The sequence below is a fragment of the Rattus norvegicus genome, chromosome 8 (genome assembly GCF_021556685.1).
Source record: "Rattus norvegicus strain SHRSP/BbbUtx chromosome 8, alternate assembly SHRSP_T2T, whole genome shotgun sequence".
Taxonomy (NCBI): Eukaryota; Metazoa; Chordata; class Mammalia; order Rodentia; family Muridae; genus Rattus; species Rattus norvegicus.
In genome coordinates this window covers 17,617,689-17,630,966 of record NC_141541.1, presented here as the reverse complement: position 1 = coordinate 17,630,966, position 13,278 = coordinate 17,617,689, and the positions used below count along the sequence as shown (strand labels likewise).

The 13,278-nt window shown below is 49.1% G+C and overlaps 1 protein-coding gene across 3 annotated transcripts in view; it reads left to right on the top strand.

Moving 5' to 3' along the window:
* Window positions 1–13,278, top strand: part of Amotl1 (angiomotin-like 1) — a 118,900-nt gene that overhangs the window by 47,652 nt on the left and 57,970 nt on the right. For 2 of the 3 annotated variants that reach the window (NM_001429442.1, NM_001429441.1), the window contains 1 exon segment: window positions 466–733. In NM_001429442.1, the coding sequence (NP_001416371.1) occupies window positions 685–733 (49 nt within the window). In that variant the 5' untranslated portion in view covers window positions 466–684. 3 annotated transcript variants of the gene reach the window in all.

Below are 13,278 nucleotides of genomic sequence, written 5' to 3'. Positions count from 1 at the left end.
GGTTGTGGCCATAGGATGTACGGTCCTAGGAACCCACTGAACGTTTAAAGCTCTAAGGAAGGTCTGTTTAGGCTATTCTGCTCCTCAGTGGAGCACATCGTAGCCCCTCCTATCCTGAACGCCCTACCTGATGGATGGAAGTACTAGGGACTGGGGAACGCTTTCACCTGGAAATTCCACCTTGAAGAAAAGTTGGTCCTAAACCGAACCTAGCCAGGAGTTCGGAGGCATATCCCAGCTAAGGATTCTAAGGATTCAGACAGAAATGGTGAGTGCGACAGGAATTCAAACGCGGCAGGGGACAAAAACAAGGGAGTCTGTCTCCCTCTTTAGTCTCAGGGAGACACGTCAGCCAGAGCCCCAGCAGTTTCTGAAGTCCCGGGAGGGGCGACGGGAAACTGGGGACGGGCTCTAGGGCCCCGCGGCCCGGGCCGGGGCGGGGTGGAGTGTAGGGTTACAGGGACCAGACCAGCGACCCTCCGGGATAGCGCGCCGGAGACTGGGAGCGCGGGGCGCCCAGGGACCCGGCAGCGGGGTGGGGTGGGTGGGACTGGAGGGGGAACCGGGCATCTCTCTGCTTCCTGAGCGCAGAGGCGCCCCTCGCCGTGCCTCTCAGCCGCCATCCCCCTGCCGCCATTCCCGGCCGCCGCGTTACCCAAGCCAGGATCGCCCCATGGTCGCCCCATGCGGAGGGCAAAGTCGCGCCGCGGACCTTGCGAGCCAGTGTTGAGAGGTAACCAGCTCAAGCTGGGGAGTCAGGGAGGGCTCCCTCCGACTGGGCCGAGAGGTTTCCGCGGCTGCTCCCGGGAGCCCAGGCTGACATCAGCTCTGCTCCAGATGTGGGGACTTGGGGAACCATACTGGCGCCGGGGCCTCTGAGTGTCCCGTGAGAGATCCAGAAGGTTCAACAAGACAAAAATCAGAATCCGATTCCGTGCCACCCTCCGAGTGCCCAGCACCCCCCGGGGCGGATTCCCCCGGGAGGCCGGGGACTTGGGAACGCGCGTGGGCCCCTGACGCCCGACTGGTCTTTCCCGTGTAGCTGGCGGATCCCGGTCGCTGTAGGGGCCGGAGGGTTGGCGGTGCCGCTGCTCCCGCGCAGACAAAGGCGCGCGGGGCGCCCAGCCCGGACCCCAGGACGCGCCCGGCCCGGAGGCTCGGGCCCCTTCCGCCCCTGTGCCTTCTTTGTTCTCCCCAAACAAGTTTCTTGCACAAATCAGGGCTTGGATCCGGCTTTCCCTGACCTGTTGGCAGTGCCGTGAAAAGAATCTGGTTTCCGGGAGGAAACATAAACTTTCCAAGGGGTAGCTGGTTGAACTTTCTTGGAACGTGACATTTGTGGCAGACAGGAGAGTGGAACCTCGGCTGGTGACGGCCCCTGACAGCCCAGGGAACTCGCTGGTACTAGCCTTAGGTAGCCAGGCTGGGGGGATGGAGTCTCACCCTCTCCAAGTCCCCTGCTTGGGGACCCCAGGAGACGAATCCCAGGCCGACCCCTTTATTACCTGCCCCATTTTCCTCTGGAAAATGTTTGCCTTTCTGCCTGTGTCGTGGGTGTATTGTCTAAATTGCAAATGCCTTTAAGCCGGGATAGTGTGTGGGTTATCTGGACCTTGGTTTCTGGAGACAAGTTTTGGCCCCAAGGGCCTTGATGCTTACTTGCATTTTGGATGGGATTTGGTCCTTTGGTCCCTCTGCTTCCTGCCCCTGGTTCTATTTTCCTACAAAGACTATTACAAGTTTGGCGGGGTTTGCTTATTAAAGTCCTTGGTGGTGGCGGAGGATGTGATACCTCAGAGGTCCACTGGGCTCAGAACAGTGTCAACTTGTTCACTGAAAGTGCACAACCAGAACCGGGTAATATTAAACAGCTACAGTTCCAGAAGACTCCCTTTCAGGGAGTGAAAAGTCAGGGCTTGAAGTATGGAATGCTCATGGTTTCCTGCTTCCAAACCTAGGCCGTGGCTTCTGCCAAACTGGCTAAGATTCTCCCTGGCTGCCTACCACACAGGGCCCAGGTGGTGTTAGTCAGTACTTAGGGCTCTCTGGGACTCGAGTTCTTAGAATAATGAGGGAACAGTTCTTAAGTCAAACTGTGTGGAAGGAAACCAAAGGACCAGAATGCATAGATTTGAACAGAAAGAAAAAGAGTGAGGCCTAGAATAGAAGGTTCTAAAGATCTTTTACGTGGTGGGGTTCCTGGTACGTGTGTGTGTGTGTGTGTGTGTGTGTGTGTGTGTGTGTGTGTGTGTTGGGGGGTCATGCATGGAGCAGGATATAGAATAGAAGGTTCTAGAGACCTGTTGTTTGGTGGGGTTCCTGGTGTGTGTGTGGGGGGGGTCGTGTGTGGAACAGGACATAGACTAGGTTATAGAGACCTCTTGTTTGGTGCTATTCCTGGTGTGTGTGCATAGTTCTTAGGTGAGCTGGTTTTGTTTCATCTTGCACGCCACATTTTTTCCCCATGAGGAAAACCTCTGTCCACCTAGAGGTGGCAAGCAAGGGAGATGCTGTCCCTGTGGCTCCCCTCCTCCTCCTCTTCAGAAGAAGGCACTGTTGTCTAGGTGGTTCAGATTCTGTTCAGCTGTGGGCTGGAGGGTTCCATCGGACTGAAGAACATGTGGAGACCGAAGGACTTAAAAGCACATCTTTCAGCTGCTGCAGCAGCAGCACACGAATGTAGAAACCTGAGTGGTTTTCTGGGAAAGTCTCTGTCGATGTGTGGAGAATGCAGCTTCCAGAGCTTCGCTGGATGGCTGTGTTCTCTCTGATGTCCAGACCCACACAGATGTGTGACCCCAGAGCCCAGGAGGGAGGCAGAATTAATGGATGTGAGGCAGTGTCCTCTGGATGTCTTCTGGGGTGATTGTGGAAGTGCTTTGAAGATGATAACTCTACAGTGCACAGGACTTCAACACCGAGTGACTCGGGGAGGACAGACAGTACAGAACCTTGATTTTCAGACCAATAGGTTGAGCTCTGTGAGAACTGCGAACACTTCTAACATTTACCAACGTTTTCTCAAACAGCATTCTTTCCTGTCTGTGTGCTGTGTGTGCCTGTGCATATGGAAGCTCAGGCCTGGACAGTTTATAGTGTTTGGCATGTTTCGTTAACACTGGAGGTTCTTATCACCCAGAACTCAGAAGATGACAGAATCCTTGGAAAGCAAGGGGTTAGGGAGGTCAGGCTAGAGGACGTATTAGATTACAAAGTTTGCTGGAAATTGTTGTCTGAGGTTATTGAGGTTTTTAATATTTGTTTGCCTAGAGACCTTTTTTCCTGTTGGCTTGCCTTTGCTTTGTCTCAGAGGAGTGGCTCTGTGTACACCTGGCAGTGGTAGGTGGGTCAGCACGCTATCTTTCTCTGGAAGGAAGCCATTGATGCTCTCGGGTCTTGCGCTGGGTTTAGGATGGACTCTCTGTCACTCTGAGACCCTAGGGACAGTCATCCCAAGCTCTGGGCAGAACTCCCAGCCACCCCAAGAGGCTCAACAATTCATCAGGATTTTAGGTTTCGGTCTTTCCCCTTTCTTTGTAGGAGGAAGGTAGAGGAATGGGAGTTAGGAGCACGGTCCCGCTAAGTCTCGGGTAGAGCTTTCTAAAGGCTGTGTTTTCTCACTGGCCATCACTGCAGCTTTAGGCACGCACTTCTGTTTGTCGTCTGTGGTTCGCCCAGTCTTCACTTTCCACTTGAAATAATCTTAGCTTCAGAGGATGTTGTAGGAACAGTAGTGAGGTCCAGGGTACTGGTTCTCTTCTCCTGGTGACCGTTTTGCTGTCTTGGCACCCTAGAAGAACCCACATAGCATGGGCGCAGTCCTCGGAGCCTGTACGGGAGTCTTGGGTTTGCACGCACGCATGTGGCTTGTTCATTTTTACTGCCCGAGTAGTATTCCAAGGTCTAGGTGTGCTGTGGTTTGGCCATTTGCCTGTTAAAGGTCACCTGTGTTACTTTCAGTGTTTTGTTTATTACCGATAAAGTTTCTGTGGATGCTCACAAACAGGGTTTCGTGCGGACGTGTTTTTTCACTATTTCAGATAAGCAGCCAGGGGGCTAGGTTATATGGTGGCCATGCTTCTGACAAAATGATTACTAAACTTTTCTCCTAGTAGCTTTTTCGTTTTAGATTCCTCCCAGCAGTGTAAATGCCTGGATTTTCTGCATCCTGACCACCTGATGTCATTGGTTTTTTTTTTTTTTTTTTTTTGGTTTTTTTTTTTTTTTTTTGGTTTTTTTTTTTTTTTTTTTTTTTTCCCGGAGCTGGGGACCGAACCCAGGGCCTTGCGCTTCCTAGGCAAGCGCTCTACCACTGAGCTAAATCCCCAACCCCCGATGTCATTGGTTTTTATTTTAGCTGTCCCAGCGGGTGTTCTAATAGGTGCCGTAAGCTTGCTGTGGCTTTAATTCATATTTCCCCAATGCCTACAGACTTGCACATCCTCTCTGCTCATGTGCTGTCTGGCCTCTATGAGGAAAAACCATTCCTGAGCTGTGTTCTGCCTCTGTCCTCACTGGGTCGTTTACTTTACCACTGGGCTGCAGTGGTTCTTTGTATGCAGTCTGTGGCATGCATCTTCTCCCACTCTGTGGGTTTCTCCTTTCGTTCTCCTTCTGGAACCATTTTGAAAAACTAAGTCTGTAATTTTGGTAAAGTCCAACTAACTGATTTGTCCCTCCTAAGTATCTCTTGCCTAGGCCTGTGTCCCTAAGACTATGCTTGCTTCTAAAATGCTTGTAAATTATGTCTCAAAATCTGCAAGTCTTAGTGTTGGCCCTTATTTATTTCTACCTACAAACAACTATTAGTTTATTGTGTGTGCATTTGTGCTTGCATGTGTGGGGTGTGCATGTGGAGGTCAGATGACAACTTACGGGAGTTAGTTCCCTTCTTCTATTGTGTGAGTTCAGGGGATAGAACTCAGTTTAACAACCTTGGCAGCAGGGGTGCTTGTCCACTGAGCCCCACTTTTTAAAAAAGTAAATTAGCATGAAAAATGTGATTTCCTTCTGGCTTTCAGACACTTTTTGTTGGCCCTCCTCTTCTGCACTCTTGCTTCCTCTCTATTCCTACCCTGGAATAACTCCCACACACTCCATCAGCCTTCCCCCCCTTACCTCTTCCTTAAGTCCTCTCCTGGTCCCGCTTCTGGTTTCATGGCCTGAACCTTCCACATAAAAGGCTGAAGTCTAGGATCTGGTCTCCAGCTCACAGCAGTCTCTGTGCGTTAGTCTCCCAAGGACTATGAATACTTGCTGACAAGGCCAGCTAGTTGAGGACTTATGAACAGCGCATGAAATGATGGCTCGAAACACAGGTGGGAAAGCACAGTGTTTATAACTCAGTAACACAAAGGTGAGGAAAATGAATAGATGAGTTGGTATATATTTAATATATGTTTAATAACGGTCTTAACCTCTGCCACCCCCATACTATGTGTCCTCGGGGAATTTGCCTGCTGAAGCCTCAGAGGTAAAGTGAGGTTGAAGACAGCTCCCATACCTCAGAGTTGCATGAGGGGAAAAACTGAAATATAAGACGTAAGTCATAACTAGCTCAGTGCCAGGCACAACGGAGCCTGCAGTAAACACATGCTACCACTAGGACTAAAACAGCAGGAAGTGCTGATGGCTGGCTCACTGGGTAAAAGCACTGCCACCAAGCCCGATGGCCTGAGTTCAGTCCTGGGGACCCATATGGCAGGAGGAGGGAATGAGTTTCTGGAAGTTGTTCTCCAACCCCCGCAGGGATGGGACACGGCATTTGCTGCCCCCGCCGAATAAAATAAGTGAAACAAAATTTACCAAAACAGTGGGTAAGCAAACCGTTGTACAGTATTGTGTGTTCTTGTAGGTACTCTTACAGAAGCCTCTCTTTCTTCAGCTTGGGGCTTCAGGCGTTTCATATCATCAATGAAGTGGTTTGGAAGCTGGGATGCTGAATTCACGATCTGGTTCAGTCTGTAGAACGGGCCATTTTCTTTTTGAAAACAGTGAGGGAGTAGAGGAAGATGCCCTTTCTGTGCTGACCTCAGCAGGTGGCAGGATATGGGCCGCTGCCCCAAGGCTGGAATCAGTCAGGATGTGATCTGAACCTCCTGACCGGCAGCCCTGCTTCCTTTTCCTCAGTGACCTCAGGTTTTTGTTTCCAGAGGAAAAAAGAGTAGTTCTCATCCTGAGGAGGGCGCGGAGCAGTCTTTGGGAGGGCTTGTTACAACACTGGGTGCCAGGCCAGCCCTGGGAGCTGTTCTGTCTCAGGAGGTCGCAGGAGGGCCTAGGACTTTGTTTTTAACACACCTCTAGATCACACATGGAGAGGCATGGCCCTTTAAGTTGGGCCTGCCTTGAAGCAGCCCTCTGTGGAATGGAGTTTGAAAGGTGACATTTGGAACAGGCTGGTTTCTGAGATGAGCGGAGGGTGTCTGTGTACTTTCTCCTCGGGTCTCTCCGGTCAAACTCTCTCCCATACACCTGCTTCCTCTTCTCTACCTGTCTTTTGTCACTCAGAGGACATGTCAGGTCTGGGTCTGTGCCACTGTAGACAGGTTATACTGCCTGAGGAAAAATACTCCTCAGCCTCTGTCAAATAAACAGATTTGCTAAATATTTATATTCTGACATGAGCATGGAGTTGAGGTGGGACAATGAATATGAAAGTTCTTCAAAGGAGACAAAGGCAGGGTACTGGAAAATAAGGTTCGAAGACATTGTATTTAATTTCGTGTATGCATATGTGTGTGAGAGGCTATGTTCATGTGTGTGCCCGTGCCTGTGGAGGCCAGCAGCCTTGGATTTTCTGGGGCTACAGTTACAGGGGCTTGTGAGCTTCCTGATGTGCATACTGAGAGCTGAACTAGAGTTCTCTAGAAGAACAGTGAGTGCTCTTAACTGTTCAATTGTCTTTCCAGCCCCTTTAAAAAAATGGTCTTGTGCATCCTTGATGTGTCTTTTGAGCAGTGTCTGGACATGCTGTGGGCCATCTCTCCTAATGCTGAAAAGGCCACCAACCACCTCTGCTCGTGCTAAGGATTACTTGGTTATGGTTGTAGAGACATGTGAAGAAGATCCCTGCAGGGATCGAGTGGTTGACTTGGGTGTCTTGGGTTTTCTAAACCAAGATGTCGTAGAGGCACGTTGACAAATGGCAACAGCAACTAGAGAAGGGCTTGGTGTTGAACCTTCTGCAAGGAGGCTCAGGTAGTGGCATACTGTTTCCTTGCAGAAACAGGTTTCTATGTGTTTTTCCTCCCTGCCAGTTTAGGGCAGATGTGATCTGTATAATATCTGTAGTCCTCCCTTCCTTCCTTCCTTTTTTCCTTCCTTCCTTCCTTCCCTCCCTCCGTCCTTCTGATTTAGATCTCCAGTGTCTGTAGTCACCACCAGCCACCTTAAATCAACAAAAAGCTGAAAGTCCAGGTCTTCAGCTCTGCTGGCCACAATTCAGGCTGTAGCGATTACTTCCACTATTGCAGCAATTCCTATCCAGTGTGGATGAATGGTATCCCATTCATGAAGGAGAAAGGCCAAGCTGCTCCCCTGAAGTCAGCTGCAGCTAGATGGTGAGAACTCCCAGGGGAGTGCTCTATCCGAAGGAGCCTCCCTACCTCCCCATGCCACTTCTCTCTTCATTTGGTAGGCAGAGCAGCATGGTACCTGAAGTGTGCCAGGCTAGACCTCCTCCTAGGCTCTTATCAAAGCATCCTTTCAGTTTCTAAGGATGCTCAGCCGGTGGCATTCTCCTAGGGGATGCTTTAGAGAGGGATACACTGAGGGGCCCAGGCAGAATTGGCACTGAGAAGCCCTTCTGGACAAGGTCATTCAAGCCAGTTTGGCCACCCTAACTTGATCAGTATCTCTGTTGAACCAGAGTTGGGGGCTAGCCCAGTTTTTCTCTCAAGTGTTTGAACTTGCTCACCAACCCCCATCCCCAGGTCTTTACAGACCACCTCTGAAATGAGGTACCTTTTAACATGCTTTCTCTTCCTTTGCTGACAGCAGTCTCCTCAGCTTCTGCTTGCCACAGGTACCATACACATGGCAGCTTCTTCTTCAGGCCTCTGAGCTGTCTTGTCCTTTCTGTTTCTTCCCTCTCTACCGCCATCATCTCAGAACAGACCAAGCAAGACAAGAATGGTAGGTTGCCAGCTCCTCTCACAGGCTTGGTTTGCCAGGAGCCGGCGAGGAAGGGGCCAGTGAGGAAGGAGGCGTCTCCTGCTGCTGCTGCTGCTGTACACTTAGGGCAGCCTTGGGGACTATGCTCAGGGATGTAGGTTCGAAGGAAGCCTCTCCCTTTCCCTTCCTTAATGGTTTGGAACCACATTTCTTGTTAACCAGTCCCCTCCATCTGGGGGCCTCATGGAAGGAGTACTTCTCTGGTAAGGGTTGTTTCCCTGGGAATGCCCCCTTCCCCTGTCCCCCTTCTCCCGTCCCCCTTCCCCTGCCCCCTGTCCCCTGCCCTCCACCCCGTGCACACACATACCCTGAGTATCTCTGACATTATTTCCATTGCTCATTTTGGAGATTCAGGGAAAAGTTAAAAGATTTAAGGACAGACATACTAGAAATGTACTTTTTTAAAGAACAGTGTAGAATTATGGACACTGGATAATTAAGGGTAGGCAGTCCCAGGCTGTTGGTATTTTCAGGATTACATAAATAGATTTACATATGACCCTGGGAAGTATAGAGCAGGAAAGTAAGAATAAGTGTAAATGTCTACTCTGAGATACGGATTTTCTTAGTTCTGAGTTTAAAAAAAAATGAGATTTTTTTTTTTTCAAAACTGTGAAGTTTCTATATTTTCTCCAAAGTAAATTCCAGGAGTTTGGAGGGGGAAAAAAGAAAACACATATTTATATTCCAGTGACATTTACTCAGTGACTAAGATCATTTTATTAGTTTAGGAGCACAACTCAGAGATTTTAATAAAGGCTGCTCATGAAGTGAACAGGTTTGCAGTATTGGGACAGCATGTGTGTGTGAGTGAGTGAGTGTGTGTGTGTGAGTGTGTGTGAGTGAGTGTGTGAGTGTGTGTGTGAGTGTGTGAGTGTGTGTGTATGAGTGTGTGAGTGAGTGTGTGAGTGCGTGTGTGTGTGTCTGAGTGTGTGAGTGTGTGTGAGTGAGTGTGTGTGAGTGCATGTGTGTGTGAGTGTGTGTGAGTGTGTGTGAGTGTGTGTGAGTGAGTGTGTGAGTGTGTGTGTGAGTGTATGTGAGTGTGTGAGTGCGTGTGTGTGTCTGAGTGTGTGTGAGTGTGTGTGTGAGTGAGTGAGTGTGTGTGTGTGAGTGTGTGTGAGTGTGTGAGTGTGTGTGAGTGTGTGAGTGTGTGTGTGAGTGTGTGAGTACGTGTGTGTGTGAGTGTGTGAGTGTGTGTGTGAGTGCATGTGTGTGAGTGTGTGTGAGTGTGTGTGAGTGTGTGAGTGTGTGTGAGTGCGCGTGTGTGAGTGTGTGTGAGTGCGCGTGTGTGCGTGTGTGTGTGAGTGCGTGTGTGTGAGTGAGTGTGTGTGAGTGTGTGTGTGAGTGTGTGTGAGTGAGTGTGTGAGTATGTGTGTGTGTGTGAGTGAGTGTTTGTGCGTGCATGCGAGTGAGTGTGTGTGTGTGTGTATGTGTGTGTGTGTGTGTGTGTGGTACTGTATCTTCCTCCATCTTGCCTTCCACCCTGGTTTCAGTCTCTCACTGAGGGTGGGTTGGCTGGAAGAGCTGGCCAGTGAGCTCCAGAGAGCTGACTCTTCTAACTGGGAACACAGGCCAGCTCCCTGGGTCAGGTTTTTATGTGGATGGTGGGGGTGTGGACACTGGTTCTTGTACTCATGTGACAAGCACTTTACTTTCTGAGCCGTCTCTCCAGCCCAAGGTTAGTAGGTTTTGTTTTTGTTTTGTTTTTAATTTTAAGGCAATAATTACAAATATGTTCCTGAAGTTTGCTTGTAGATTTTTTCATTTTTCTCTCTTGGAGGAAGGTATCTGCTGAGCATTGCTGAGGTGATATTTCCTGCTTTTAGACTAGTTAAGCAAAAAAAAAAAAAGAATACAGAAATTGGAATGTGAAGTGTCCCCATAGGTATTTGAACACTTGGTGTCCCCAGCTGCTGTAGATGTTTGGAAAGGGTCAGAAACATTTGGGAGGTGGAGCCTCATTGGAGGAAGTGAGTCACTGGAGGCGGGCCTTTAAGCTTTGTAGCCCAGCTCTACTTCCTGTTCATCAGTGTTTCTGCCACCAACCGTTCCCCTCCATGATGGAATCTATGCACTGAATTGTAAGTTAGAATAAACCCTTCCTTTCTTAACTACTTCTTCCTCAGATATTTTGTCACAGCAATAAAAGAGTAATTGATTTAAGACGCATTCACTTCAGCACTTATCTGTCTAATGAGGGACTAGACTGTTTCCACACTGAATATGGAGAACTTGAGTGGACAACTGGATGAGGGCATTGAAGTGATTTCTGTGAACTTGACATAACCTAGAATCATAATGAGGAGTTATCTGGATCAGGTTGCCTGGGGGAGACTGACTTGCTAAGTGACCCAGCCCACTGTGGGTGGCCCCATCCCCTAGTCCAGGCCCTGCCCTGTGTAAGAGTAAAGAAAGCTAAGTGATCAGCCAGCAGGCAGCATTAGTACAGGGATCTGTATCCTGCCTGCCCTGAGCTCCTGACTGTAGATGTGGAGTGACCACTAACCCCAAGCATAGTTCTACCACTGTGATGAACCCGTAATGTAGACTTATAGTCCAATAAAGTCTTCCTCTGCCAAGATGCTCACTGTAGGAATATTTTTTACCATAGCAACTGTAATGGAGCAGGAGCAGGCATTATAAAAACACTTTATCTTTTCAATATTTAAAGTTTCCCTGTACCAGATATCAGATGAGTACCAACTGTATGCCCCCAGGAAACCTATATGTTTTTGTTAATGTATTTTTATGAGTGTGTTTGTATGTTGACATTCACACACACATATGTATGTGCATGTGGAAGTCAAAAGTCAGACGTCACCCTGAATCATTCTCTACCTTAGTCTCTATTTATATCTTTTTTTTTTCTGCTATCAGGGATAGAACCTAGGAGCTCATGCTGGCCAAGTGCTGTGCCGTATGCAAGCAGAAAAGTCATAGAGCAAAGTTTCACAAGAGGGTTTGGGTTGGTTTTTGTTTTTCTGCAATGCAGTAGGCAGATGTGTCCCACCCCATCTAGTACCCTGTTGTCACCAAACTGTGAGGGGCTGTGAACCTTAGATCCTGGCTTCAGAGTCTCGCACTGAACCTGAGGGCCATGAATTTGCTCTGGTGGCCTGTCCATCCAGAACTCCAGGACCTGCTTCTGTCTGTTCCCCAGTACTGGGGTTACAGATGTGACACCATATCTGGTTCTTCCCTTGGGAACTGATATCCTAACTAAGGGCTTCATACTTGTATGGCTGGTATTCCCCTACCTGAACCGTCTCCCCGGCTTCCTGTGATCATCTTGTGAACATGAATTTTACCATTAATTCTCTCTAGTTTTATTAAATGGTGTGAATTTTACTGAACACTTGCTCTGAGGGGAACCCTGCACTGCCCTTGTCTTATTTAGTGGTCGCAGCAGCCTAAGTAGTAGTTGTGAGGATTCTCGTTTCCTGTTAGGTAAAATATCTTAGGTCTGATGTTTCAGGAGTCATAGCCGATGACGTGTGTGGCCAGCGCTGTGACACCAAGAAGCAGATTTGTCAAAACAAAGCCCAAAGCATACACATCCCTGGCTGTCTTATCTTCTGTCTTCCTCTTTCTATGCTGGTGTTTTGTGATAGAGTCACTCCCTTTCCTCTTCAGTCACTCTGTCCTGGTGTCCGTCCCTTTGTCTGAGACTATCCTGGTTTCCTGTTGGGTGAGTCACCGCAGTGTCTTTCCTGCTTCCTAGGAGCAGTGTGTGTCACGGGGCCTCTCCTTCACCCTGAGAAGGAGCTTTTCTGCTTCATTCTTGCTCAGGGGCTTTCCTGCAGGGTCAGCTGGGTTACTGTCCATCCCGCAGCCACAGGGTTCCCCTCATCTGGTGACCTCAGTGATCACCAGGGGTGCTGGGCCTTCTCCTGTGCTTGGCCTGAGAGAGAACCCATTTTTAATTCAGCCTGTTTTTAGCATTTTCATCTTAAAATTCTTACACTTCCGTCTCACAGGCATAACCCTTGGAAGGCATGGGCATGCGTGATACAGAACGTGTTTCTCAGAGTGCTCTGTGGGGCCCGTGGAGATGCCCGGGACCTCAACACCCCTGTCCTAGCAATCCGATGCACTTGTACCCTTTCCTGCACATTGACATCTGTTCTGGGTGCAGAAGCGACACTGCAGTACCTCTGCGGGGACCCTAGCAGTGGCCAGAGTGCCGCACTTGTCTGTTCCAGAGCCAGAGCCAGTTTATTCTGCACACATCGTAGAAAATGGAACTTAAGCGCCTATTTCACTTAAGAACAGCCTAGTTCTAGCAGTATGTCATCAAATTTCAAACTTGAGTACTGCTCTGCATCCTGCATCCAGAGGAACAGGAACTGCCTCTTCCCGGAAGTGGAGGAAAGCCTGCACCTGAGATGAGGGGCATTTAATGAGCTGACTTCAAAGGGAAAGTTAAAAAAGAGAGAGAGAGGCATCTATGTGTATGAGGGGCTAGCTGTCTGTAAACCATACCATGTGTGCAGTACCCACAGAGGCCAGGAGAGGGCAGCATATTCCCGTGGCGCTGGAGTTGTAGACTCTTGGGAGCTGCCGTATGGGTGCTGGAAATCCATCCCAGGTCCTCTGTTGGAGCAACCAGTGCTCTTAACCACCAAGCCGTCTCTCTAGACCTGAAAGTTACACATTCATGGAAGAACAGCGGGCAGCCAGTGCCTTTTCTGATGTTGGTATTTGGTCAGTGTTTTCTCAAAAGTGAACAACAGGAACCTGTGATTTTAAATGGAACAAGGGGCATTTGTCCTACCTCCGTGTTTGCTACTGTGATAGAATCCCTTACAAAAAGCAACTTAGGGGAGGGCTGGTTTTTTAGCTCACAGTTGTAGGTCGCAGTGGTAGGCTCCCAGTTTCGTTGTATTGTAAAAATAACATGCAAGTACCGTGACAACTTCCTGGAGATGCTCAGGGTGGGGTTTGCTCCTGCAGTTTCCCTACCCTGACGCCCACATTGCCCTGCCCTGGCCCTGGATTATCTGTCGTTAGTATCAGAAGAAACACTGGCCTAACTCAGTCCTGTGTTCTGTGTTTCCTGCGCTAGACAGACCTCCCTTAAGCTTCCTCTGTGCCCTTTATCATTGT